The following is a 22,392-nucleotide window of genomic DNA, read 5'->3' as shown; positions in this document are numbered from 1 at the left end:
GGGATTGGAGGGCCAACTTGTAAATTGCAACACTGGTGTTCTTAGATTTTTTGGTTTATTTGTTTTATCGTTCAGTCTGTTTGGGTTATATTCATTAATTCGACTCGATAGACCGGGGATCTTTTAAAGTACCGGATAGGATAACGTAAAACAAACTAAATAAAAGATAAGAAACAATACTACTGCCCCAAAATTAATGCACACACAAACAAAGACAAAACAATGTGACTTTTGTTTTTTTGTTTTTGCATCCGGTAAATAAAGACCTTTCCTCTTCTTTTCAGAAAAGCTCGCGCGAGAGTCAGTCCACACTGACTTTTTCCCAGACCCTTTAAGAGCCCCCACAAAAATAGGAAATGCTTTGAAATCTTATACGGTTTTTATTACACTCATTTATGGCAAATTATAAGCAAATGAATCAAAGAAAACTTTATTATTAGCCCTACAGACTAGCCAGCTGTATTGATGGGTAGGGTTTCAGTACATAAAGGGTAACAAAGGAGAGAGAGATGTGGGGTGGTTGTGATCACAATTTAACGCACTCTTTTTAACTTTTAAAATGACGTCATCCTTCCGCATAACCCTTTGCTGCCCTCTGTAAAAGTTAACAAGCATTTTAAATAGGTGCCATTTAATATACCCAAGAGAAATGTATATAGAAAAGATGAACGTTTATTCGTTTGTCTCACGATGGAGTCGCTTTGAGTTGTTGATCGCGACGTTTCGACTGCAGTACTGCTAGTCCTCATCAGGCGACGAGGTCGATTGTTTACGTGTCGCTATCTGTAGCATGTTGTGTTTCAGCGAACCAACATGATACAAATAGCGACACGTTAACAGTCTTAGTTAACAGTCTTAAGTTCCTAGTTCGTTGGTTTAAACAGAGAAAGGATTTTACATAATGCATGACGCAACCTATAACTACAGCATGTGAATGAATAGTATTACATGCACTTGATTCTTCCCTTGCTTGAAAGACTAATATTTAAAACACAAGGCGCAACTAACAGTGAGTTCCACGCATAACACGGATCTCTGTAAAGCTTCTTCATCAGTATGGGATTTTCAGGTCGAGTCTCTGATCTCCCTTGCATTGATCAAAGGAGAATTGAGAGTGCAAAGATAGAGATATGTGTTAGGTTGTTCGAGTGCCGGTTTACACTAACCCAGGACTAAAAGTTGTTCGAAGGTTCAATGTCCTCTTTTATTGCTTATCTTTTGTAGAGTGCGAGATTAGTCGTCGTCAAAAATTTAGGACAGAAAATTAAAACAGGAAATATCACTAAAAAATTTAAAGAACTACTGAGATCAAAATTCACGCTAATCCTGGATAAATTTAATGGTGCTTTGAACAACCCGGCCCGGTTTATTTAGGCTCAAATAACATTTACTGAACGTTACTGCAGGCATTCCATTTCTACCGAGCACAAAAAAAACAATGACTTTGATGCATTCCTAAGAGTTCGATTGCTTTCAATCATCGGATACCCTTGGCAGCCAGGTCTTCTTTTACTTGCCTCAAATAGTCTGGGTCAGGATATCCAAACCTGAAACATAAATAGTATCTAGAGGGTCTAATGGGGGGGTCTCATGTCGGAAGTCGGTTAAAATTTATTACTTTTCTTCTCATGAAGTGACACATGCCCCCCTACTAAGAAGCAATGAAAGAATTTGCCGGTTTAAATGACGCTGGCTTCGAGAAAAGGTATATTCGCTAAATAAATTGCGCTAAATAAATTTTACAGTTTAACATGTTTTTAATTATAATGTTAGCATTTAAATTAATAAAACTCACACAATGTCAGCCTATAATACAAACGTGTATGAATTTTCAGAGAAACGTCCATAATATCTTAATGTACTACTATAGCTACGTAAAAAATGCCGACTTTCTACCAACCCCTGAGGACCTCCAGTCACACTAGTCTTGTGGTGAATACCATTCCACGTGACCTGGTTTGCACGTCCTGTTGTTACTGAGGTTCCAACAGTGAAAACCAAGCGAGCATCAAAAGCTTTTCTCAAAAGCTGCAGCACCTCGTTGCCCTCTCGGTTATCAGGAAGATAAGCAAAACGTTGGGTGCCGTCGTACCTTTGGCCAGGATTTGGATGCTCCTGGCCTTGAGTTCCCGATGGAAAGTGATAGTCGATGATGATCCTTCCACATTCTGCAAATGTATGAAAGATACATACAATGAAAAAAAAAATGGGTGTGCGTGTATTTAGCGTTATTGTTGTTGGTGTTGTTACTTTCGTTTTTGGAAGAGAGAAGTCATGCACCGAAAAAGAAAATAGAGGAAACGTTGATGTTCACCATGGATTTTTTTTGCCTTGGCCTACTAATCCGCCCCCAACAAAAAAAAAAAAAAAAATAAAAAAAAAAAAAAAAAAAAAAACACCAAAAACCAGCTTAATGATGGGAACACATTGATTTAAAAAAAAAAAAAAAAAAAAAAATAATCAAAAAAAAAAAAAAAAAAAAATTTAAAATTTTAATACAACAAAAAAAAAAAAAAAAAAAGAAAAAAAAAAGAAAAATTTTTTTGTAGAATAAAAAAAAATTTTTTTAAACAAAAAATAAAAAACCTTTTTAATATACAAAGACCCTTTGTAAAAAATTTTGGAAAAGTGTTAATGTTCCAAATTTTACCATAATGAAGGTAAACATAAAACGTTTACCTTCAAAGTCGGGAAGGCTTTGACGACTTCTATGGAACTGCATTAATCCATAAGGCTGATTTCCTTTAATAACACATTGCACGTCTTTACAAACGGGGCACCTGTTGTTATGCTTCAAGGCGGCCTCGATGCACTTTGTACAGAAGACGTGTTTACACTTCAAGGTTCGTGCATTGGTTGCGGTATCAAGGCAAATGGGGCATTCGGTTTCAGAAGCAGAATCTGTTTAGACAAGAAAATAATTTCCATTACGGATGTTAAATCTCAAGGGCTACGTCTAAGAAAAGGTAAAGGAAAGAGAAAATGACTAAATCTTTCGGTAGTAAAATAACAAATAAAAAGTTGTATGTGCAGCTGGCAGCAGTAAGCAAACTGAGCGGAAGTCATTGTGACAGTAAAGTGAAAAGTGTTGACGCACGCATTGAATGTTGAGTCATTAGGTAAACCATGGGAAAAGTGATCAGAATACAGTAAAAAACCCACGTATCATCAGCAGCAGGATCTCCCACGCGTTTTTGTTTAGAAAAAGGGAAAAAGAACATGTATGTCATCGGAATAAGAAATATTTTTGGATTATCTTTAAGTTAAGGGAGTCTATTAACGCGAACTTTCTGTAAAAAAATCTTAGGCCTTCCCAATAAAATGTTTCGTTTCTCATCGCCCCGTCTCTTGTGATGGTGGGTCGGTCGGTCGGGCAAAAAAAAAAAAAAAGAATGAACACTTGAAGGTTCTGGGTTCCAGAAAAGGTCGGGATGCTAATTAACAAAGCCTGATTACAAAGTCAACTCAAAAACGTGGTCTTTACGCGAACTTTTTGTAAAAAAATCTTAGGCCTTCCCGATAAAATTCTCTTGTGATGGTGGGTCGGTCGGTCGGGCAAGAAAAAAAGAATGAACACTTGAAGGTTCTGGGTTCCAGAAAAGGTCGGGATGCTAAGTAATTAAGAAAGCCTAATTACAAAGTTGACTAGGGCTGACTAGTGACTTGAAGTGGGGGGGGGGGGGGGGGGGCTTAAAAGACCCTTCTCTTAATAAGTCTTTATTTTTCCTGAAATTCTGAGGGGGGGGGGGCTAAAGCCCCCCCAGCCTCCCCGGCAACGCCGTCCCTGATTAGACAAAGACACCACATCGTTCCTATTTTTGTGAATAAAACTAGATCGTGTGCTTTGTTAATTGAAGTACTTGCTTCTTTGACTAGTGAATCTGGATTTTTGTTTTACTTTCCGAAAAAAAAATGGGTCGGTCGGGCGATGGGAAAAGAAACATTTTATCTGGATGGCCTTAGGTAACAATTGAATTTATTAATGAAGAACAAGGGAGAAAATGCAACAATTTTGAGGGTCCAAGGGGAGGCCTTGAAGCATTATAGCGTAATGTATCCCGGGATATCTAGTTGGACAAAATCGAACAAAATCTAGCTCAGTCGAGCACTAATCATTCGATTGGGTTCGGTAGTCGAACAAAATCGAACATAAATTTGTCGAACGCAATCGATTTGATTTTGATGATTTTGTTCGGAATTCATCTCTTGACGTCTGGAAGTACGGTAACTGGACGTTCTTACTTACTTACGTATCCTCATCGGGCCCATGAGGACTCTTCAGGCCGGTTATATTATATTACTGAATGTCGATTGAGGATAAATTGTTGGCTGCTCGGTAATCGAACGTTTGTGTTCGATTGCCGAGCAGCCAACAATTATACCCCGGGAATGTAAAAACAACTACTACTTGATTTTGTCCACTGAAAGAAGTAGATACTCGCCTTTTGCAGAGCTACGAGCCTTTTTAAATCTTCTACTGTTTTTTTGTCTCTTTACATTTATATAACGGTTGATAAGCAACTATTTCTGCAAACCTTCCATGCACTTCCTATTACTTCAAAATGATTTTGCGCGCAAGCGGCTCGAAACTCGGGCTCATATCTTAAAAATATGCCCCGCTGGATCTTATGTAATTACACATGACAATGTTAGTCAAGGATTCTGAATACTGAAAGCTGCTGAGATGTTTGTGAGAAAAGTAATTTACCTCCCGACGTTATCAAGAGCTCATCTCGTCTAGCAGTAACCCAGTGACTAGTTTCTTCCATCCTTCTCATCCTTTCCTTCTCCTTTTTCTTCTCGGCCTTACTACTTTTTGTTTTTGAACGAGTATGGCTCAGGCTGCTTTTCGCTGCAAAAGATACCAAGTCAAACCATTAAATAATGTTCTGAAAACTGACAATGCTACCTGTGCTTTGTTCTCTTTCAGAGACGTCGCAGCGAAGGCAATTTTATTAAAAGAATGAACCCCAGAACTTACTCGTTTTTTTTATAAATCGATAATAACACAGAAAATAATTTTCTATTCCTTTTGGAAAACACTGCGAGAATAATACATTTTGTGACATAATGCTGATTCGAACAACCACCAATTCGAAAAATCGTAAAGTAAAATCTCGTTAACATGATATTAATAAGCTTGTTCCAGGCTCTCGGTAGTCATGCGACTGCGAATAACGCGGGTGAGCGAGGAAAAAGTGAGGCGGGACGAAAGCGAGCGATAACTGCCGAAAGCTTGGAAAAGGCTAGATATTAATTAATTAGATATTAATTACAACAGGAAGAAACAGGAAAGGTATAAATACCTGAAGATCCGTACAACCTCATTCCCAGGGTCTCTCTCTGGGAACGAGGTTGAAGATCCTTCTGTTGTTTTCTCTGCCACTGACAACCTGAACGGACTGCCCTTTATAGCTTCTCCTCGAACGGTAATTGACACATCGAAATCAGCTCCAGTGTCAGGCGTGTACATTACTTGATAGTAGCCATTTTTATTGTCAGTTACACTAGTTTTGAAAGATTCCCATGTGTTGGCGGATTTGATCTCAATATTTATTTGGTCGATTTCGCTGTAAGTTGTCTGGCTTTTTGAATCCTTAGTGATTACTGTAAATGTGCCATATTCGCCTTGTATAGCTCCAGTCAGACCGCGGCCTTCAGCTACTGATAAGGAAGGTTCGGTGTTAGTCGAAAGTAACTTTCCTGGGGCGTTTATTAGGGATGACACATCATTTGGATTGTACTTGACCTCGGTTAGATTTAGCATCGGCTCAAAATGAACCGAAAGTTCCTGAAGTCTTCTCTCTAACATTTTTTCCACGTTTAAAATCTCGGGTAAACTGTTTCGAAAAAGGACTTTCTCACCAAACTCTAAGCTATTGTCAATTTCTGTCAGTTTTCCATCCAATCTGGTCATTTCGTTTACAAATGACACTTGAAAAGTTCCTTTCTGCTTGATCAACTGTTCTGTCACGCTTGTCTCGTGCTGGCGAATTAAATTTATGCATCGTTCTGCAGTATTATGGACTTCTTTCGTCGCTTGCTCGAAGCTGTCGTTTACTTTCAGTCGTCGTTTCTCTAGAAATTCCTTGTGGTTCCTCAAACGAAAGCGGTTTGCCTGAACTTCACTTACTTTAATCTCTAGTTGTGATTTTTTCTTTTCAAGTCCTTTCTCCAGGGTAATTTTCTTGTGATCTTCATGATCCAATATGGCGCAGTCACGACAAATGCAAATTTTGCACGGTTCGCAGTAAAACCTGAATTCATCTTTGTGTTGCTTACAAACGTTTGATCTACGGGCATAATCTTGCGCATTGCTTGACTCAAAATTTCTTATTTCTTTAACATGGTGGCCTCTGAAGTCTTTCCATTTCTTATGAAGCCCTGCGCAGTCTTCGCACAAGAAGCAGTTGCAATCGAAACAATAAAACTTTAACGATTTCTTTTCTTCGCAGTTTCCGCAATGTGCTGAGTCTTCTTCTCCTCGTCCACTGTAAGCCTCTACAATGTCCACCATTTGCTTATAAAACAGGTTGGATGGAAGACTGCTGATGTTGTTGCTCGTGCATTCGGTGATTTGACGACATTTCGGGCAACTCAACGCTCCACCGCCCTGCTGTCGAAGCCAACCTTCCAGACAGGATTTGCAAAACGTATGAAAGCATTTTAAAATCTTCGGATCTTTGATTTCACTGAATTGTTCCTGGCACACTGGACATTCTATTTCCTTCCTGACATCATCGAAAAAGCTTTTACTTTGAGCCATGTTTTTATATGAGCAAGGAAAACAAATCTATCTGAACTGAAGCATGATGTATTTAGCATAATTATCGGAAACGCGGAAGTATGGTGACGGTTCTACATGCGTGACACCTACACTAGTGCCAAGGACCTCTCGGTTCAATCAAATAGCTTTGGGTATCTGATTAAACCGGTGGGACTAACCCGTCCAAAATCGTTTAAAAATGTATTTAAAAGATAATCTGAATGGTAGAAAACAACAGCAAGTAGTTTATTTATCATGATCTATTTTTTTGTTATATATTTCTAAAAAATACCTCAGTTCAAACAGTTTTAGCTAAACTTCAATTAATTTTCTAGTGAAGGCCTCCTGTGTTGTCCTATGAAAGAGAAGAAAAAGAAAATCAACAAATCAAATCCGATGGCCTCGTGGACATACTTCATACATGAAATGTTTGGCCAGTTGAATAACGTTTAACTCGACTCGAAAGATAAATTCCGCTCAGGTTTTCGAAACGTCAGGCGATCATGATGACCTCACAATACGAACTACAAAAGTCCAAATGTTACCGTATCCCATGGCCCAGGGACGCTACTTACGTTCTCCCCATTCTTATTCAGATTATTCCATACTATAGCAAACTCCTGACCAGGCTTCTCCTTTTTATCTGCACAGTACGTTTGTGTTTTTTTATTTTTTTATTTCAGACCGTTATCGATAACGATTTGACCCAAGGCGAAAAAATACTCAGTACCTCTTACAAAGCGTCCTTCAGGCATGGCTGAAATGTTTTCACACCAGATAGCTCTTGGAAAGAGCCGACATTGGCTATAGTTAGTTGAGGAGGCTGTGTATATCAGTTGCAGAAAGCATTACTAAATTGTGGGTATTAGTGATTACAGGAAAGAATTGCCGCTGCCCCAAAAACCCGACGGAAAGGCAACGGGAGGACAAAACTGTGCTTAGTCACCTTCAACCCAGTACTACACGGGTACTATGAATGACTAAAGTAGACTGAAATTCCACTTTCTCTGATGTGACTGGTTTAATCTCAAAGAACTAATTGGCCAAAAATGGTCAATGTTTGGTTCGCTTTTGGATCGTTTTAAGCCGGATTCTCTAACTGCAATTTTTTGCACTATTTCCAAATACTCTGTAGCGATTTAGGTGGACCGAAATGTCGACCGTCGTTCTCGCTTCACCCTGATATCTTCGAAAACCCACATGTCGTGCTGGCTTGCGTGATGTACTCTTTTACTTTCCCTGCTTAGTTCTAGCATGTATCAAGACTGGACAAGATGGGAACGCACTGAACAACAACAACATTTTTAATGCAGTTCTACACTGAAACAGAGTTCACTTCAAATTTAACCACACATGTAAAATTAAGTAAAATAAACAAGGGATCAGCTAGAATATAAATTCCGGTCTGCAAATGCTTTCCTCGTCTTGGGCCAAACATGGAAGATGACAGGTCATACACAAAGTTATATCATCAAGCTGCTTTGGCAAAAATACGTCAGTTGCCGAAGACTGCGATAAATTTGGAACATGTACATGTCCAATCCCCAATTTGATAGGATAAAACTGTGTGCGCTTTACTATTCACTTTTGGACTGGTGGAGAGTAAGAATCAAGTGTGGTGAGCTGCGCTAACTAGTAATGTTGTTACAAGTTGAACGACTTATATTTTCGGAGTTATATCTATCTACGGAAACATCCACTGAGGTATCTTCTGTATACAGCTAATTCGAGAAAGGTTGTCGGAAAAAAGCACAAAATTGCACGTGACAAGACCGAAAGGTACTATGGGTAGAAGTAGAGAGCTACTGCACGTGGTGAATACTAAAATCCCTCGGATGGCGACACGAAATAAGCGAATTTGTACGTTTTCTTTCTCTTCAGACATGTGGAAACAAGGTACTTTTAGCCCCACTGAATTTTAGCAGAATTTTCAAAACTCAAAGACATGCGACAGTAAAAGTAAAGCTACAGTGAAATGCTTCCTGACAGGAAAAACAAAATCTTCACGTGCAAAAATACAAATTTGTACATTTCCTCTAGGCCAATATGCAAAATTCAAGTCAATACCTAGAGACTACCTTTCGGTCTTGTCGCGTGCACTTTTGTGCTTCTTTCCGACAACCTCTCTCGAATTAGCTGTATATGCTATCTCATTGACACTTTATGTCCACATATTGAACGCCAACACGCTAATTCTATTTATAGTTGTAAACGCATTCCAACTAAACACTGAATAAACACATCCGTCAGCAAACTTCGTTATATAAAACAGATCGTAAAACTACTACTACTACTGCAGAACATTAAAAGCTATTTAAATATACAAATACAATGAATAGATATGCTTTCACTTGGAAATTCCTGCAAAATTAGATACAAATACCTCAGATCTTTCACGCGCGTAGAGAGATCTAGACTAACGCTGTGCTTTCATTTCTAGTGAGCACAGATTGAAATACATGCTAATAACTTTAATTAATGCATTTTAACTTGAAGGAAAAGTTGGATTGCTTTCAATCAGCGGATTCCCTTGGCAGCCAGGTCTTCTTTGACTCGCCTCAGATAGTCTGGGTCGGGATATCCAAACCTGAAACAAATATCATTTCAACTCAGTTATGATTCATTGAGAAACTACTCGAGAGAAAATATCTGGTGAGTATCGGTAAATCGGATTGAGGATTTCCGTGATTGTGCATATCGTCAAAATATCTGAAATAAAAAAAAAAACATCACTCCCAGAAAATTACCATCTTGAAATGTAACCATTCATCATGTCTAAAAATATTTATCCTAACATTCAAATTAACAAAAACTCACAGAGGGCCTCAAAGGTAATAAATCTTCCACAACACCTGGCCTTTTTATGTACTTTTCAAGCACACCGGAAAATATCCACTTTCTACTTACCCCTGAGGACCTCCAGTAATATTAGTCAAGTGGTGAATATCATTCCATATGACTTGGTTTTGTCGTCCTGTTGTTACTGAGGTTCCAACAGTGAAAACCAATCGAGCATCAAAAGCTCTTCTCAAAAGCTGCAGCACCTCGTTACCTTCTTGGTTAGCAGGAAGATAAGCAGTACGTCGGGTGCCGTCGTACCTTCGGCCAGGATTTGGATGTTCCTGACCTTGAGTTCCCGATGGAAAGTAATAGTCGATGGTGATTGTACCACAATCTGCAAATATATGAAGGGTATGCACAATAAAAAAAATTGTGTATGCGTGCTTTAGTTGGTGTTGTTTCGCCCAAACGCGAGATCTGGGAACGAGATTAGTTTTTGCTGTTGCTTTTATTGTTGGTAGAGAGAAGCGTCATACCGAAAGAGAAATAGAGTTAAAGTCGATGTTCCCCATGAGCTGTTTTTGGCCTTGGACTACTGATGATGAGAACACATCGAGTTGTGCTAATAATAGTACAGAACTGCAAAAATTGTGTAGAAGAAAAAAATGCTCGTTAGCAAAAAAAAGCAACACCTAATATAACATCTTTCTCCACCCATTGCAGAATGTCATTGCAGTTGCAGAATGACAGGTAAGGCGTTTAGTCAGGCATTCTTAGTCCATACCAGTTTATAAATATAGATCTAGAGGTCCAAAAACACTGTGTTAAAGGTTTTATAAAGGCCCTTAGACCGAAGGCTTGTTTTGAACCGCATAGTTACATTGTAAAGCCCTCGTTAATGTACAATGACCCTTTACCATAATAGCCGGGGAGGCTTAGACAACTTCTGTGGAATTGCATTGTTCCTCTAGGCTGATTTCCTCGAATTACACCCTGCACTTCTTTACACACGGGACATCTGTTGTCATGCTTTGAGGCGGTTTCCAAGCAATCTACACAGAAGACGTGTTTACACTTCAAAGTTCGTGCATTCAGAGACACTGTATCCTGGCAAATGGGGCATTGGGTTTCTAAGCCTGCTCCGCCAGAAGCAGAATCTGTTAAATCAAGAAAAAAATATTCCCTGACGGATGTTGATAATCAAGGGCATCTTACTTTAAATACTTAGTTTTTTTAGTTAAGATCTAAGAAAAGTAAGGAAAAGAGAAAATGACTTAATCTTTATGTTAGTAAAATAACAAATAAAAATTATTATGCGAAGCTCGCAGCAGATATAATTATAGCAATCTGAGCAGAACTCATCGTGAGAGTCAAATGAAAAGTATTTGACAGTCTATGGTGTAATAAGTCTGCTCAATTACAAATTTTATTTTATTTGACTTAAATGCCGCATGTTGTCTAGCAAATCTCGGCCGCTGGTGGACTGATCAGTCAAGTAGTTGTGGATTATCAGCTCAATTAACCCTATTCAGACCGGGGGGAGCTTTTGAGGCCCGCGCTGAGTTTGAACTCTCTTAGTTTGACAGGCATTTTGACAGGCATGTTTTCCAAATTTGTAATTTTGCGTGTTTCTGTTAATAAAAATCAACTTAAATGGAATCAGTTTTTCATTTTTACGGATTTAAAGCACATTTTTATTGATTTTGACTACTTTGCAGTAATTTGGAGTGGTTTTCTGGCATTTTGGAAAAATTTTGAAATCCAAGATAGCGGATCCAAGATGGCGCTGTTTTGAGTCATGATGTAATTGTCACGTGATGTGACGTCACCATCCCACGTGACGTATACCAAAAGAAAGATGTTTGGACATACAATACATCCTATAAGTTTCATTGTGATTGCTTTGATATTCTGGAAGTTACATTGGGGGGCTTCCGAAACCCCCCTCCCCACCCCCCGGTCAGAGAAGGTCCCAAACAGCCCGGTCTGAATAAGGTTAAAGTAGTTTTTGTCCAAAACACGCCCTTTTTCTGCTGTGTTGTTGCTTATCGTTAATTGCAGACAATTTTTTAGATATGTTCGCGCTCTCGAGAGAACAAATTGAACGTCAAGTTTTCTTTACGCCAAAATCTGGACATAAACTCGGCCTAACTGTGGCTCTGATCGTGTAAATGGAATGGTCGTTTTTATACCAAAGACGTGTTACCCGTCTGGATAAGCTTCGGCCAAAAATTTTTTCTTCGTGTGGTTATTCATCTCTAATATAAAGACGGGCACAATTACGCGTGACATGTATAGACCAGCGAGCTACTTTGCGAAATGCGTTGGGGGTGGGGGTTGATTTTTTTTCGAGATTTCGAAAGGAGTATTTGCTCGATAATACTTAAACTCTCAGTAGCTGTTCATTCATTCCTTGGAAAATGTCAACCATGTGTCCATGTCATCTGACGTTGCCATGGCAACGTCATGATTACAAGCAGGTCTATCCAAAATTCGTCATTTTTGACATTAATTTTTAGTTTTTCTAAAACAAAAAAAAAATGTACGATAAGCAGCCTGTTGGCTAGACTTGCCCAAGTCGCTCGTTTTTTCTTTGCATCTATAGTTACTTAAATAAAATTTCTTTGAAATCAAGCGAGAAAGACCACTTGAGTAAAATCACCTTTGTAATCGCGCGGGATTTATTTCTGTGAACGCGCGCGCGACACTTGCCGAGAAATGGCTCGGAACAAGCGACTTGTGTCACTTGCAGGAAATCGATTCTGGCTGACGTTTATTGCCGCGAAAAATTGCATCATGCTTGTGTGCACTGAGTTGGTTTCTTTTATCGTATTGACGTCAGTTTCGTGCGCCGTGTGCAGCTGATGCGCGCTGTGGCGTGTGTTAAAATTGCGATTTTCTTCCCTTTTTGTGGGAAATCATACTTAAGGCCCTTGATGGCTCTCTGATTTCTGTAAGATTTAAAAGGGACATGCACAAAAAAGACATTTGTGTTGTTTGTTCTAAAACTGGTTTAACCGCCGATGTGAGAAGGAAACAAGTCTACTCAAGAGGTGAAAAGTTAAACGCAAGCTTGTCTCGCGAGCAGCGCGCGCTAAGTTGGCGGGCACAGCGCGCTCAGTAAGTTCGCGCACAATACAATAATATATAGATTTAGGCAAGCCTAAAAGCGGAGTTCTCCAGTTAATTATTTTGCACTTTATTGAAACCTGAATTCAAGCCATTGTACAATTTTAAGGTTAAGAATATAATATTCGTTTTATTTTTTTTTTATAAATATTAATATTGTTACTTACTTTTTTTTTTTACCGTGTCCCGGGGGGGGGGGGGGGGGAAGAGGTACTCCCTAAAATTTACTAAAGGGGTGTGCCACTGAGTCGCTGAGACTCTGGACCTGTTCCAGGGAAAAACGGCTCAATTTGCGACCCTGTTCCAGACAAACAGTGCAAAATAGGTACCCTGTTCCAGATAATATCCACAATGAAAAATATATGAAGATAGATATTAAAACACTAGCGTACATCACAAAGCGCTCACTTGACTTTGTCTGTGGCTTGGAGAAAAACCAATGAGAGGAGCGGAGTTTCATAGCTAAACTTGATAGTGTTTTACAGTCAAAAGGGTGATTTGTATACCCTGTTTCAGAGTCAGAGAGGCAAAAGGCATACCCTGTTGAGCAGCACATACCCGTATAGCCCTTATATGGGAGTACCGTATACAGCAACACCAAATAAGCCGAGAACAAACAAAATCAATCAAAACGTTTTAATTCCACCGACAGCATTATGATCCAGAAGTCTGGATGGGAAATTATGCTGCAAAACGGGTAATTATGTAACCTTCGTGTAGATAAGGAGGGGGTAGTAGGGCTGCATGTTGGGGTAGATAGGCATATCACGTGGTAAATTAGCAAATCACCTAACATTTAGAGTATAAAGGAAATAATATACTTCTACATTAAGAATATGGTTAATTTCTTTTTTTCATTCATTCATTTGTTTTTATTTTCACTATTTGCCTATATTTTAATTTTGAATGGAAATGGCAGAGGTCATACATGTAGCAAAGGGTTTACAGCATATTGCCATAAGCTAATGCCAAGCAAACCGGAGTGAAAGCTAACCACAAGCAAACTAGAGTGAAAGCTAATCCCAAGCACACCGGATGAATAAAGCTAACTGCGAGCAAACAGGGGTGAACCTAACTACAAGCAAACCGGAGTGAAACTAACTGGAAGCAAAGAAGGGACATTCTGTAACCCCATCCCACCCCCCCCCCCTCCAAAAAAAAAAAAAAAAGGATGATAGCACCTTTTTTACTTTTACATGTCTTTTTGAGTCCCCTTCCTCTTAAGGGGTTTCACTTCACTTACAGAAATAAAAAAACAAAAATTCTGAGAAGATAGAATATTGTTTGTGAGTCTCAAACTCAGTTTTGTTCTTTGATTACGCAGAAAAAATAGAATCATGTTTGCTTGTGTATAAAACTATGCAAGAAAAAAATATAGCATCAATACTTTGACTGCTCTTTTAAAAATTTGTATGCTTTATTGTACACATTTTTGTGGAGTCATGTTGCCCATTCGTCATGGAGTTCACAAAGTAAGCAAATGAGTCACAATTTGGTTGCTTCATGGTACCTAATGGATACTGCAAATTTTATCTGGCTTTAGAATATTTCACTAATTTTAACATTATAGCTGTTCTTATAAATTGTACGCAGCATACAACACATAAGAATGAAATTGGTATTGCATATTGCTTGCAATCACGATTTTAACGTCTATACTTTAGAATTACAGTACCACCAGTTTCAGCATTACCAATCCAAATTCAAATTATTACATTGCTTTTTAACTCCACTACCTCCCCCAAGGTCAACCAAAGATCTTATGATATACAGTAATTAGACAACTACATGTAAGTCCTGTGTAGTCGAGGGCTCAAAATATTTGGACACTTACAGGTCATGTTAACCGGCCAAAGAGATTTTAGCTTGGTCACATGTGGTTTCTTACCAGCCAAAACATTGAAAATAGCAATTTTAAACTCCCATTCATTTCTGCTGTTACTGTTTTGGCTGCATATTCTTAAAACGATCACTTCATAATGCCCTTGTTACATCTAAAAAGATGTGAAAGAGACAGGTCAATCAAGAAGTTGTTTTCTGAAGTACACTGTAAATACGTTAACATTTAAAATATAACCTTTGCTCATTTGCAGCTTTTCTTGATTTCAATTTACATGTAATTTACTAGTCTCTTGAAAATGGCATCATGAAGACACCCAAACATCAAGCTGGATAATCTTAATCCTTCCTGTTTTCTTTTGATGTCCTTGTCCACATTCTGTTTTTGTGTCTGTGGCTCTGCAAATTCTGAAACTCATGTTAACCCTGAAAAAAGTCAAATGCCACAGATTAAATTAAAATTGATTAATTGGCATGAAAATCAATAATTTATAAAACAAAACACTTAACGCAAGCTTGTATAAAGTGAAGCAAAACCACTGGATGCGAAAGGATACCTTATATATTTAACAGAGATGTATCAGCACAGACTATTTTTTTTTACTGATAACTGCGAAGTCAACTACAGAAAAAAAACCCGGTAACTCGAACTCGGATAACTCGAACAACCTTGCTAACTCGAACTCACTTCCATTTCCCTTGGATTTGACCCCACTTTTCAGTCATTTTTACTCGGTTAACTCGAACTCGGATAACTCGAAAACCCCGCTAACTCAAACTAAATTTTGTTTCCCTTGAACAAAATTTGGGTCAAACTTTTTACCCTGATAACTCGAATTCCGGAACTTGCAACTCGCAACGGTTGCCCATTGATTATAGCAATGAACAGATCATGTATTTGACAGTCATTTTCCACTCTTAACAAAAGAATGTGTGGTCGCTTTAGAGTTTCTGGCAAGATAAGTTCAATTTGCACAGTACTGTATACTGAAGTGCTTAAAAATCAGTAAACTATCAATTATTAACTTGGCAAATAAAATATTCAATCAACCCCGCTAACTCGAAAAACCCCGCTAACTCGACCTCATTTTCGTTTCCCTTCAGAGTTCGAGTTAGCAGGGTTCTACTGTAAATATTTTAATAAACTCAAAGCATCACTGCAAACCCTTACACCCCCTCTTAATTAAAAGGTTTGGCCTTTAAATACTCCCCCTCCCCTCTACCCCTATATATACATGTACATGCAAAGGAAAAACATTGCCACATCTTAAAAGCTTTTCTCTTAACAGTAATACTAAGATTTTTAAAGATACACATTTAATTAATAATAAGTTTGCATGCACAGCTGCATACAGTGTCTAAAATGGCATGAATTTACTCACAAAGATTCCAGTTTTCCAGTAGTCATTAACCTTTGTTGTGTGCATTTTCCAAATTCCACAACAAGATTGTGATTTTTTTATGACAAATATAACATTTACTGTTGACATTCTGAATGAAACCAGCAAAACAGACCTCAAAATCTCAAAATTGTTGACATTGTTATGTAATCCACATGAACGCTCAATAGTGAACAGAACTACATGACAAGTGGATTATTTAATATATTTGGGAACCAAAGAGCTAAGCAATGAAGCTGAAGTTTATTTACTCTGACTAAATGAACAGTAATTTTACCTCCATCATGAATATCAATAAACTGCATACACTGAATCAATCTATTTAACTCGGAGTTAACGAAATTCCAGGTGCTTCGTGCAAACTGACATCACTTTCATTCTCATCTCAGCTGCTCTTCCAGCACTGTAAAACAAAATAATCATATCACAAGCATTTAAAAATCGTAAGCTTAATTTTCTTCGAGATGTGTTGAAGTGATATTCTTTGTGAATTCGTTCCTCGAAGGCCTAACAATTATTTGTTTACATAATCAAATCCTCCTATTTGATCAGTAAAAGCTGGTAAAACTGAATTTTAACGAATAGTATTTTTCAACATTGTTCATGTCACAAGCAAATGCTTAGTGGCGAAAGCAAGTAAAATGTGCCGTAAATATAAGCTTACTTTGCGTATAAAGTAAGCTTAAGACAAAACGTAGAGATATTAAATGACGGAAACACTGCAGTTTTGTACTCACCTTCACCAGTTGGCCGCAGTAGGTACACTCGTCTGCTCGTTTTATCTCCGTTCCCTTGTTCTCCGCTATTTCTTTGCCTGTTTTCTCGGCACCTCTCTTGCTATTTTAGTCGCTTTTCTTCGCTACTTTGCTACCAGGTTCGACAGGCGCTTTGCTAAGCTATACTTTTTCGCCTGCTTTCTGTCCGGGTTTTCTGGATCTCTCGCGATCTCTTTCCCGTCGCAAATCGCTTAAACCCTGTTTCCTCGAAGTTAAGTTTACCCTGCTCTCGTTTGTAGTCATCGGCATAACAAGGAGCAAAAATAAATATGTTTGTCTCAAGTTCTAATTTTCAGACTACCTGAATAAGATTTAAAAATACGTAGTAATTTTGAAAATTTCTTTGCCAAGAGACCTCACAATGCAAAATTATTTCGCGCCGGTACTGCGCGAGTTGTCAAGACCTTTCAAGATCCCGGATGTGCGCAACACCGTACGTACGCCGTACGCGCCCGCGAGGCATGCCGCTAGCCATGATGACCATGAAAACTCGGATGCATAGGTTTCCTATTTTATTTCATGTTTTTTTTTTTTTTTCATGTGTTTTTTTTTATGGGTATGGTGCTCCGCTCTGCGGCCCTTACGGGCCGCTAAGGAGCTCCGCTATGATTGACATAATCTCGATGGCGTCACCGATGGAAAAATCCACCGGTGACGCCATCTTTCAGAATTGGCGCGCTGCAGGTGAGACAAGTCGCTCGTTCCGCAACGATCCTCCGCCATTTTGTTTCTCATGCCCGCGCGCGCCCTCCGTTTCCGTATCCAGCGGTCTCCTACGAATAACGAGCGACTTGGAGCAAGTCTACCTGTTGGCTTGATTTGGTATCCATATATTTCCGTTGTCTACTGACTTTCTAAGAAAATGGTGAAGTCCTAGATGGCGGATCCAAGTTGGCGGTTCTAATAACGTCACAGCCAACAAACATTATGTCATCTTGTAGAGTAGGGTAAGGGCTTTCTTCTCAGTTCAAAGTAATTTCGTTGCTTATTAATATATATATACATAATTAGTAGAACGAAAACCTAAGGGGGGGGGGGGGGTCAATTCCCTCCTCCATTGTACCACAATGGGGGTGTGAATTTGCTTGCACGTCCCAGCGGTAAAATTCGTAATTCGTAATATAATTAATTTATGCTGTACAGCCCGATTCACGTTGTTATTCTCTCGATCACTGAAAAACCTTGGTAACATCTCGGTAGGAAGGGCGGCAGTCAACGCGTGCCTTTTTTCGATCCGAAAGTGACCGTACGCCTTTTAAGTTCTAAACTTCAGATTTCGTTCGCTTCAATTGACAACCCTTACATAGACTACGCGAAACCGGTGTTTCTGATTCGCTCTCGTGCTCGCACAGTCGACTGACACCGAGAAAAATGAGGGACTACTTGTAGTCTTAACTTACCCTTAATGGCAGTTTCCTTGGTAACCATCAACTTAAATGGACTCTCCCTGATCGGCTCCTCCCTTACTTTGATGGACACGCTGAATTCTCCTGTAACACTTGGTCTGTAAGATATGGAATATCGGCCATCTTTCAAGTCCCTTACAACTGGCCGAATATCTGCAATTCTCTCCTGTTTAGATTTGATCTCGACATTGACGTTGTCGATTTCACTGTAAATCATCTGGCCCCTTGAATTCTTTGTAAATACTGTAAAAGAGCTTTCTTCGCCAATCGTACCCTTTCCCAGTCCTTCACCTGATGCGACAGACAAAGACGGCTCGGTGTTGGTCATATACAGCATTCCTGGAGTGGACAGCGCATCATTTGGAGTGTATTTAAACTCTGGACAATTGAGCAAAGGCGTCTCTTCCTCCGCAATCCTTTCATCAAACAGTTCTGATATGTTTAACATTTCTTTTAAATCATTTCGTTGAAGAACATCACTGCTTAGGGCGGAGAGGTTATCCATTCCTTGTATCTTTTCGGTAAGCTTAGACAACTGCTTGGAGAAAGCATCATCATAATTTGACTTTTCCCTTGTCAACAGTTCGGTCACGCTTGCTTGGTGTTGGCGGATTGAATTTATGCTTAGTTCAGCCACCCTGTTGAGCTCTTTCATCGCTTGTTTGATGCTTTTGTTTGCCTTTGCTCTTCGTTTCTCAAGAGACGAAGTGTAGCTTCTTAAACGGGAGCTGTTTACCGCAACCTGTCTCATCTTTCTCTCAATAATTGCTTTCTGCTTAATCGCTCCTTCTTCAAAAGACAAGATTTTGTGATAATTGTCATCTCGATGTTCAAGTATGGCGCATTCAGAACATATGCAAATTTCGCACTGTTCGCAGTAAAACTTGACCATTTCTTTATGACGCTTACAAACGTCTTCCCTCTCTGAAACGAAATCATGGCTTCCACTTTCACTGTGGGCTTTTAAAATATCTCTCAGTTTCTTATATGCAAGGTTGGATGGTAGGCTGTTGATGTCGTTGTTAGGACATTCGGTGATCTCTCGGCACGTCGGGCAACTCAACGCTCGTGCACGCTGCTGTCGAAACCAACCATCCAGACAGGATTTACAGAAAGTGTGTTGACATCTGAGAACTTTCGGTTCATTGACATCGCTAAACTGCTCCTGGCACACTGGACATTCTATTTCTTTCTTGATATCATCATAAATGCTCTTACTCTGAGCCATATTCAATAATGAAAGTCACGCTATTGCACAAGGCATTTCTCGGAAAAGCGGAAGTTATGTCACGGTTCGTCTCCAAAGTCCATTGTGTCTTTTATCCGGCGAAGCCTGGGAAAGAGAAACACACACCATACTGCTCGACTATAAACACTGTACTGGACTTCTAAAAGGCTTAAAATTTTAAAAATTTTCTTTAATTATTGAAACGATATAACATCATTTTAGTTTACCAAGCGAAGGAAAACATTTATCTTCAGGTTCGCCTCACGTACTATTGAGGTTTAGTAGCTTCAAAAGTCTCTCCGGGTAAATGATTGAGGCGACCCGTTTCTCACTGAAGATTTGCAGTAAGAGAAATATTGTCACTATTTTAGTTGCCGAATTGGACGTGGATTTTTTTCGATCCTTCGGGGGAGGGGGGGGGGGGTGTTAAGGACCATTATTCACATAATTATGTTATTTTTACTGGATCTTAATCACCTGACCATTGCTCGTAATATTCAAATTTGGCTATTGCACAAGTAAAAATTATTATTGTTGTTGATAATTATCAGGTGTTTAAAAGCATATATCTAACCCACTTCCCCTAGCCCTTGCTCCTTAACCCTTGCAATCATGTGACTCATGATCAGGTACAATTTCAATCTTTTTAATTTCCCAAGAAATAGGGACCTTGGGGATCTTCAATCTCTGCACTTGTCCACACAAACAAAAATTTGCTTCAAGGAGATTAAACTTAGAAATATATATCACTGCTGGGCATCATTGAAATGCTTGACTGCACTTTACAATGTAACTGTCAAGACTAGGTTATTATCTAGACAATGTCATGCTCAAATGATCATATTCTCGATCTGTTCAGTCGCAATTTTGGAATCGGTTTTGAATCGAATAGTTTTGCAACATCATGCAAAAAGCATTTAAGAATTCGTCACTTGTGTTCGATAATGGTTACAGCGCCACGCGCCATATCGTGGCCACCCAGCAAACTTTTTTACAAGTGTTTTATCGAAATATCACTACAGTATATGTTTGACGAACACGCCGCCTTGCAAAGTTGAATACGATCAAATGGATACTTGTTACATCGTATTTATCAACGAAACACAGTGAAAACGTAAAATATTTCAAGATGACACTTGTAAAAAAGTTTGTTGGGTGGCCACGGTAAGGCGCGTCGCACTGTAACAATACTTTAAATTTATCCTTGCAAGTTTGCCACTGCCTGCCCGCTCTAAATGAACAAAAAAGCAAAGTTAAGTTCAAAAGCGAAAGCAGATAGTCTGAATGCATAGAGCTCATCACTGGACCGAATGTAGTCAGTGAAATTCAGGACTCGCTTTCAAGCTTATCAAAGTTTTGCTCGTAAAATTCATAGCTTTATAGATTAGACATGGCACTGTTTAGTCACTATGAAGGCTCTTCATTTCCACACCGATTTTAATAAACAAGGCCGCGCGGTTTTTCATTGAAAATCTAGCCTGCGTAGCTGGCGGGATTAGCGTGGAGTGATATGAACGCGCGGGGCGAGAAAAATCGCGGGCGAAGCCCGCGTGCGTGAGCGGCAAAGCCGCGATCGGCGAGTGGCGTAGCAGCATCTCAACTCGACTTCTCCCCAATTCCCTCGCGGTTCCGTCTCTCCCGTTCGCCATAAACAAAGCACTCACACTCGGTCGCGTATCCCGCCAGCTACGCAGGCTATTGTAAATCGAGACCTTCTCTTACAAAATCAGTTCATTGGTTGTATTTTTCTGCTAAAATTCCACTTACCTTCCCGTGGGCCCATCATAATAGCGTTAATTTTTCGTCTTTTGCTTTTACCAGTTATAATGCTGAGTTTCCGGAGCGTGAAAACGAAAGCGAACGTCGTTTCTGGAACTTACGAAATGGCGTGCAAAGTCAGGAATGCCCAGACGAAAATTGGAACATGGATTGTATCACGAAACTGATCATCCGTTCAGAATATCGGATGGGATCATAGATAGATCAAATCATCATGAATCTGATCATGCAGACGCAGTGAATTATTTTATCATTTATCAGGCTAATGTAAATAGTCCTGCGTTTAGCGTATCGCATTTCGGCAAGCTTACCTGTATATCGTGAACACATTTAGTCCAGGGTACCCGAGACCTTATAAATGGGGCCACACTCAACAAACATCGATTATAAAGTCACGAAATGTAACGCTTTCGTCAACATCAAATCTTCAGTGGTCTAGTTTTGTCGAAAACGATTTTGGGGGTAAAAATAAAAGTTTACTATAAAATATAACATGTCCCCAAAAATGAACAAGAGAGGAAAAAAGACAAAAGCGGAATGTTGGCCGATGTGCGGGCGAAAGATCCTTCGAGCAAATCGCACTAACCATTGCTTCTTCATTTTCGGTACTCTTCTCTCGCATATCTTTCTTGGTATTTGCAAGGCTCTCGCTTGCTGAAGTTCAACAAGTAGAACGTACGTGACTGTCACACTTTTGCGTCTGTTGCTTTTGAATTCTCGCAATGGTAATTGGTTACAAATCTTCAAATTAATGGCGAGAACTGTTTGCAATCGTTTTTCGCGAGAATTCCGTCAGTGTACGGTTTCTTTGAAAGAATTAATAGTGTATGTAGAGTTGGCGGATTCTAACGATATTTGGCCATAACATTCACAAAAAAGCGTCGAAGAGCATAAGTATTTAGGGATTTCCTTTGGATACTTCGCTTGTGACGCGTGAACGCAACAGGCTCCGGAAATTATTCCATACTTGAACTTTACGGGTCTACAAAAAGACACACTTTGAGAGATTGATGCTTGCTGGTTTACATTGTGCAGTACCCCGTATTTTCTCGATTAAACGCCGGGCCCCGGTGGCCTAATGGTTAGCGCGCTCGCCTCCGAGTCGAACGGCCCGGGTTCGAGGCCTGGCCGGGGCGCTGCGTTGTGTTCTTGGGCAAGACACTTTACTCTCACAGTGCCTCTCTCCACCCAGCTGTACAAATGGGTACCGGCGAATTTACTGCTGGGGGGTAACCCTGCGATGGACTAGCATCCCGTCCAGGGGGGAGTAGCAATACTCCTAGTCGCT

The 22,392-nt window shown here is 39.5% G+C and overlaps 3 protein-coding genes and 1 long non-coding RNA gene across 5 annotated transcripts in view; all 4 read right to left on the bottom strand.

Moving 5' to 3' along the window:
* Nucleotides 1-414: 414 nt before the first annotated feature.
* On the bottom strand, nucleotides 415-19,435 carry LOC144649073 (tripartite motif-containing protein 3-like). Its single transcript, XM_078508542.1, has 4 exons — nucleotides 18,092-19,435; nucleotides 10,465-10,704; nucleotides 1,901-2,168; nucleotides 415-1,547 (listed from the first exon to the last, which is right to left on the bottom strand). The coding sequence occupies exons 1-4, from the start codon at nucleotides 19,323-19,325 to the stop codon at nucleotides 1,478-1,480; spliced, it is 1,812 nt and encodes a 603-aa protein (XP_078364668.1). The 5' UTR covers nucleotides 19,326-19,435; the 3' UTR covers nucleotides 415-1,477.
* LOC144649078 (E3 ubiquitin-protein ligase TRIM71-like) lies at nucleotides 4,724-7,023 on the bottom strand. Its single transcript, XM_078508546.1, has one exon. The coding sequence runs from the start codon at nucleotides 6,764-6,766 to the stop codon at nucleotides 5,273-5,275; it is 1,494 nt and encodes a 497-aa protein (XP_078364672.1). The 5' UTR covers nucleotides 6,767-7,023; the 3' UTR covers nucleotides 4,724-5,272.
* LOC144649064 (E3 ubiquitin-protein ligase TRIM45-like) overlaps nucleotides 9,164-22,392 on the bottom strand; it is a 79,741-nt gene continuing 66,512 nt past the window's right edge. The window contains exons 4-5 of one of the 2 annotated variants that reach the window (XM_078508532.1): nucleotides 9,674-9,941; nucleotides 9,164-9,353 (exon numbers count right to left, since the gene is read on the bottom strand). In XM_078508532.1, coding sequence (XP_078364658.1) covers nucleotides 9,284-9,353; nucleotides 9,674-9,941 — 338 coding nt within the window. In that variant the 3' untranslated portion in view covers nucleotides 9,164-9,283. The remainder of the gene's footprint in view (nucleotides 9,354-9,673; nucleotides 9,942-22,392) is intronic. The other variant, XM_078508533.1, reaches the window with a different exon arrangement.
* On the bottom strand, nucleotides 14,070-16,989 carry LOC144649121 (uncharacterized). The gene is made up of 3 exons (XR_013569840.1): nucleotides 16,653-16,989; nucleotides 16,193-16,318; nucleotides 14,070-14,941 (listed from the first exon to the last, which is right to left on the bottom strand). It is a non-coding gene; the product is annotated as an uncharacterized LOC144649121 (long non-coding RNA).

Source organism: Oculina patagonica, chromosome 4 (genome assembly GCF_052425735.1).
Source record: "Oculina patagonica isolate OP01 chromosome 4, crgOcupat, whole genome shotgun sequence".
In the NCBI taxonomy this organism is placed as follows: domain Eukaryota; kingdom Metazoa; phylum Cnidaria; class Anthozoa; order Scleractinia; family Oculinidae; genus Oculina; species Oculina patagonica.
The sequence above is the reverse complement of the archived record's forward strand: the minus strand, read 5'-3'. Positions and strand labels throughout refer to the sequence as shown.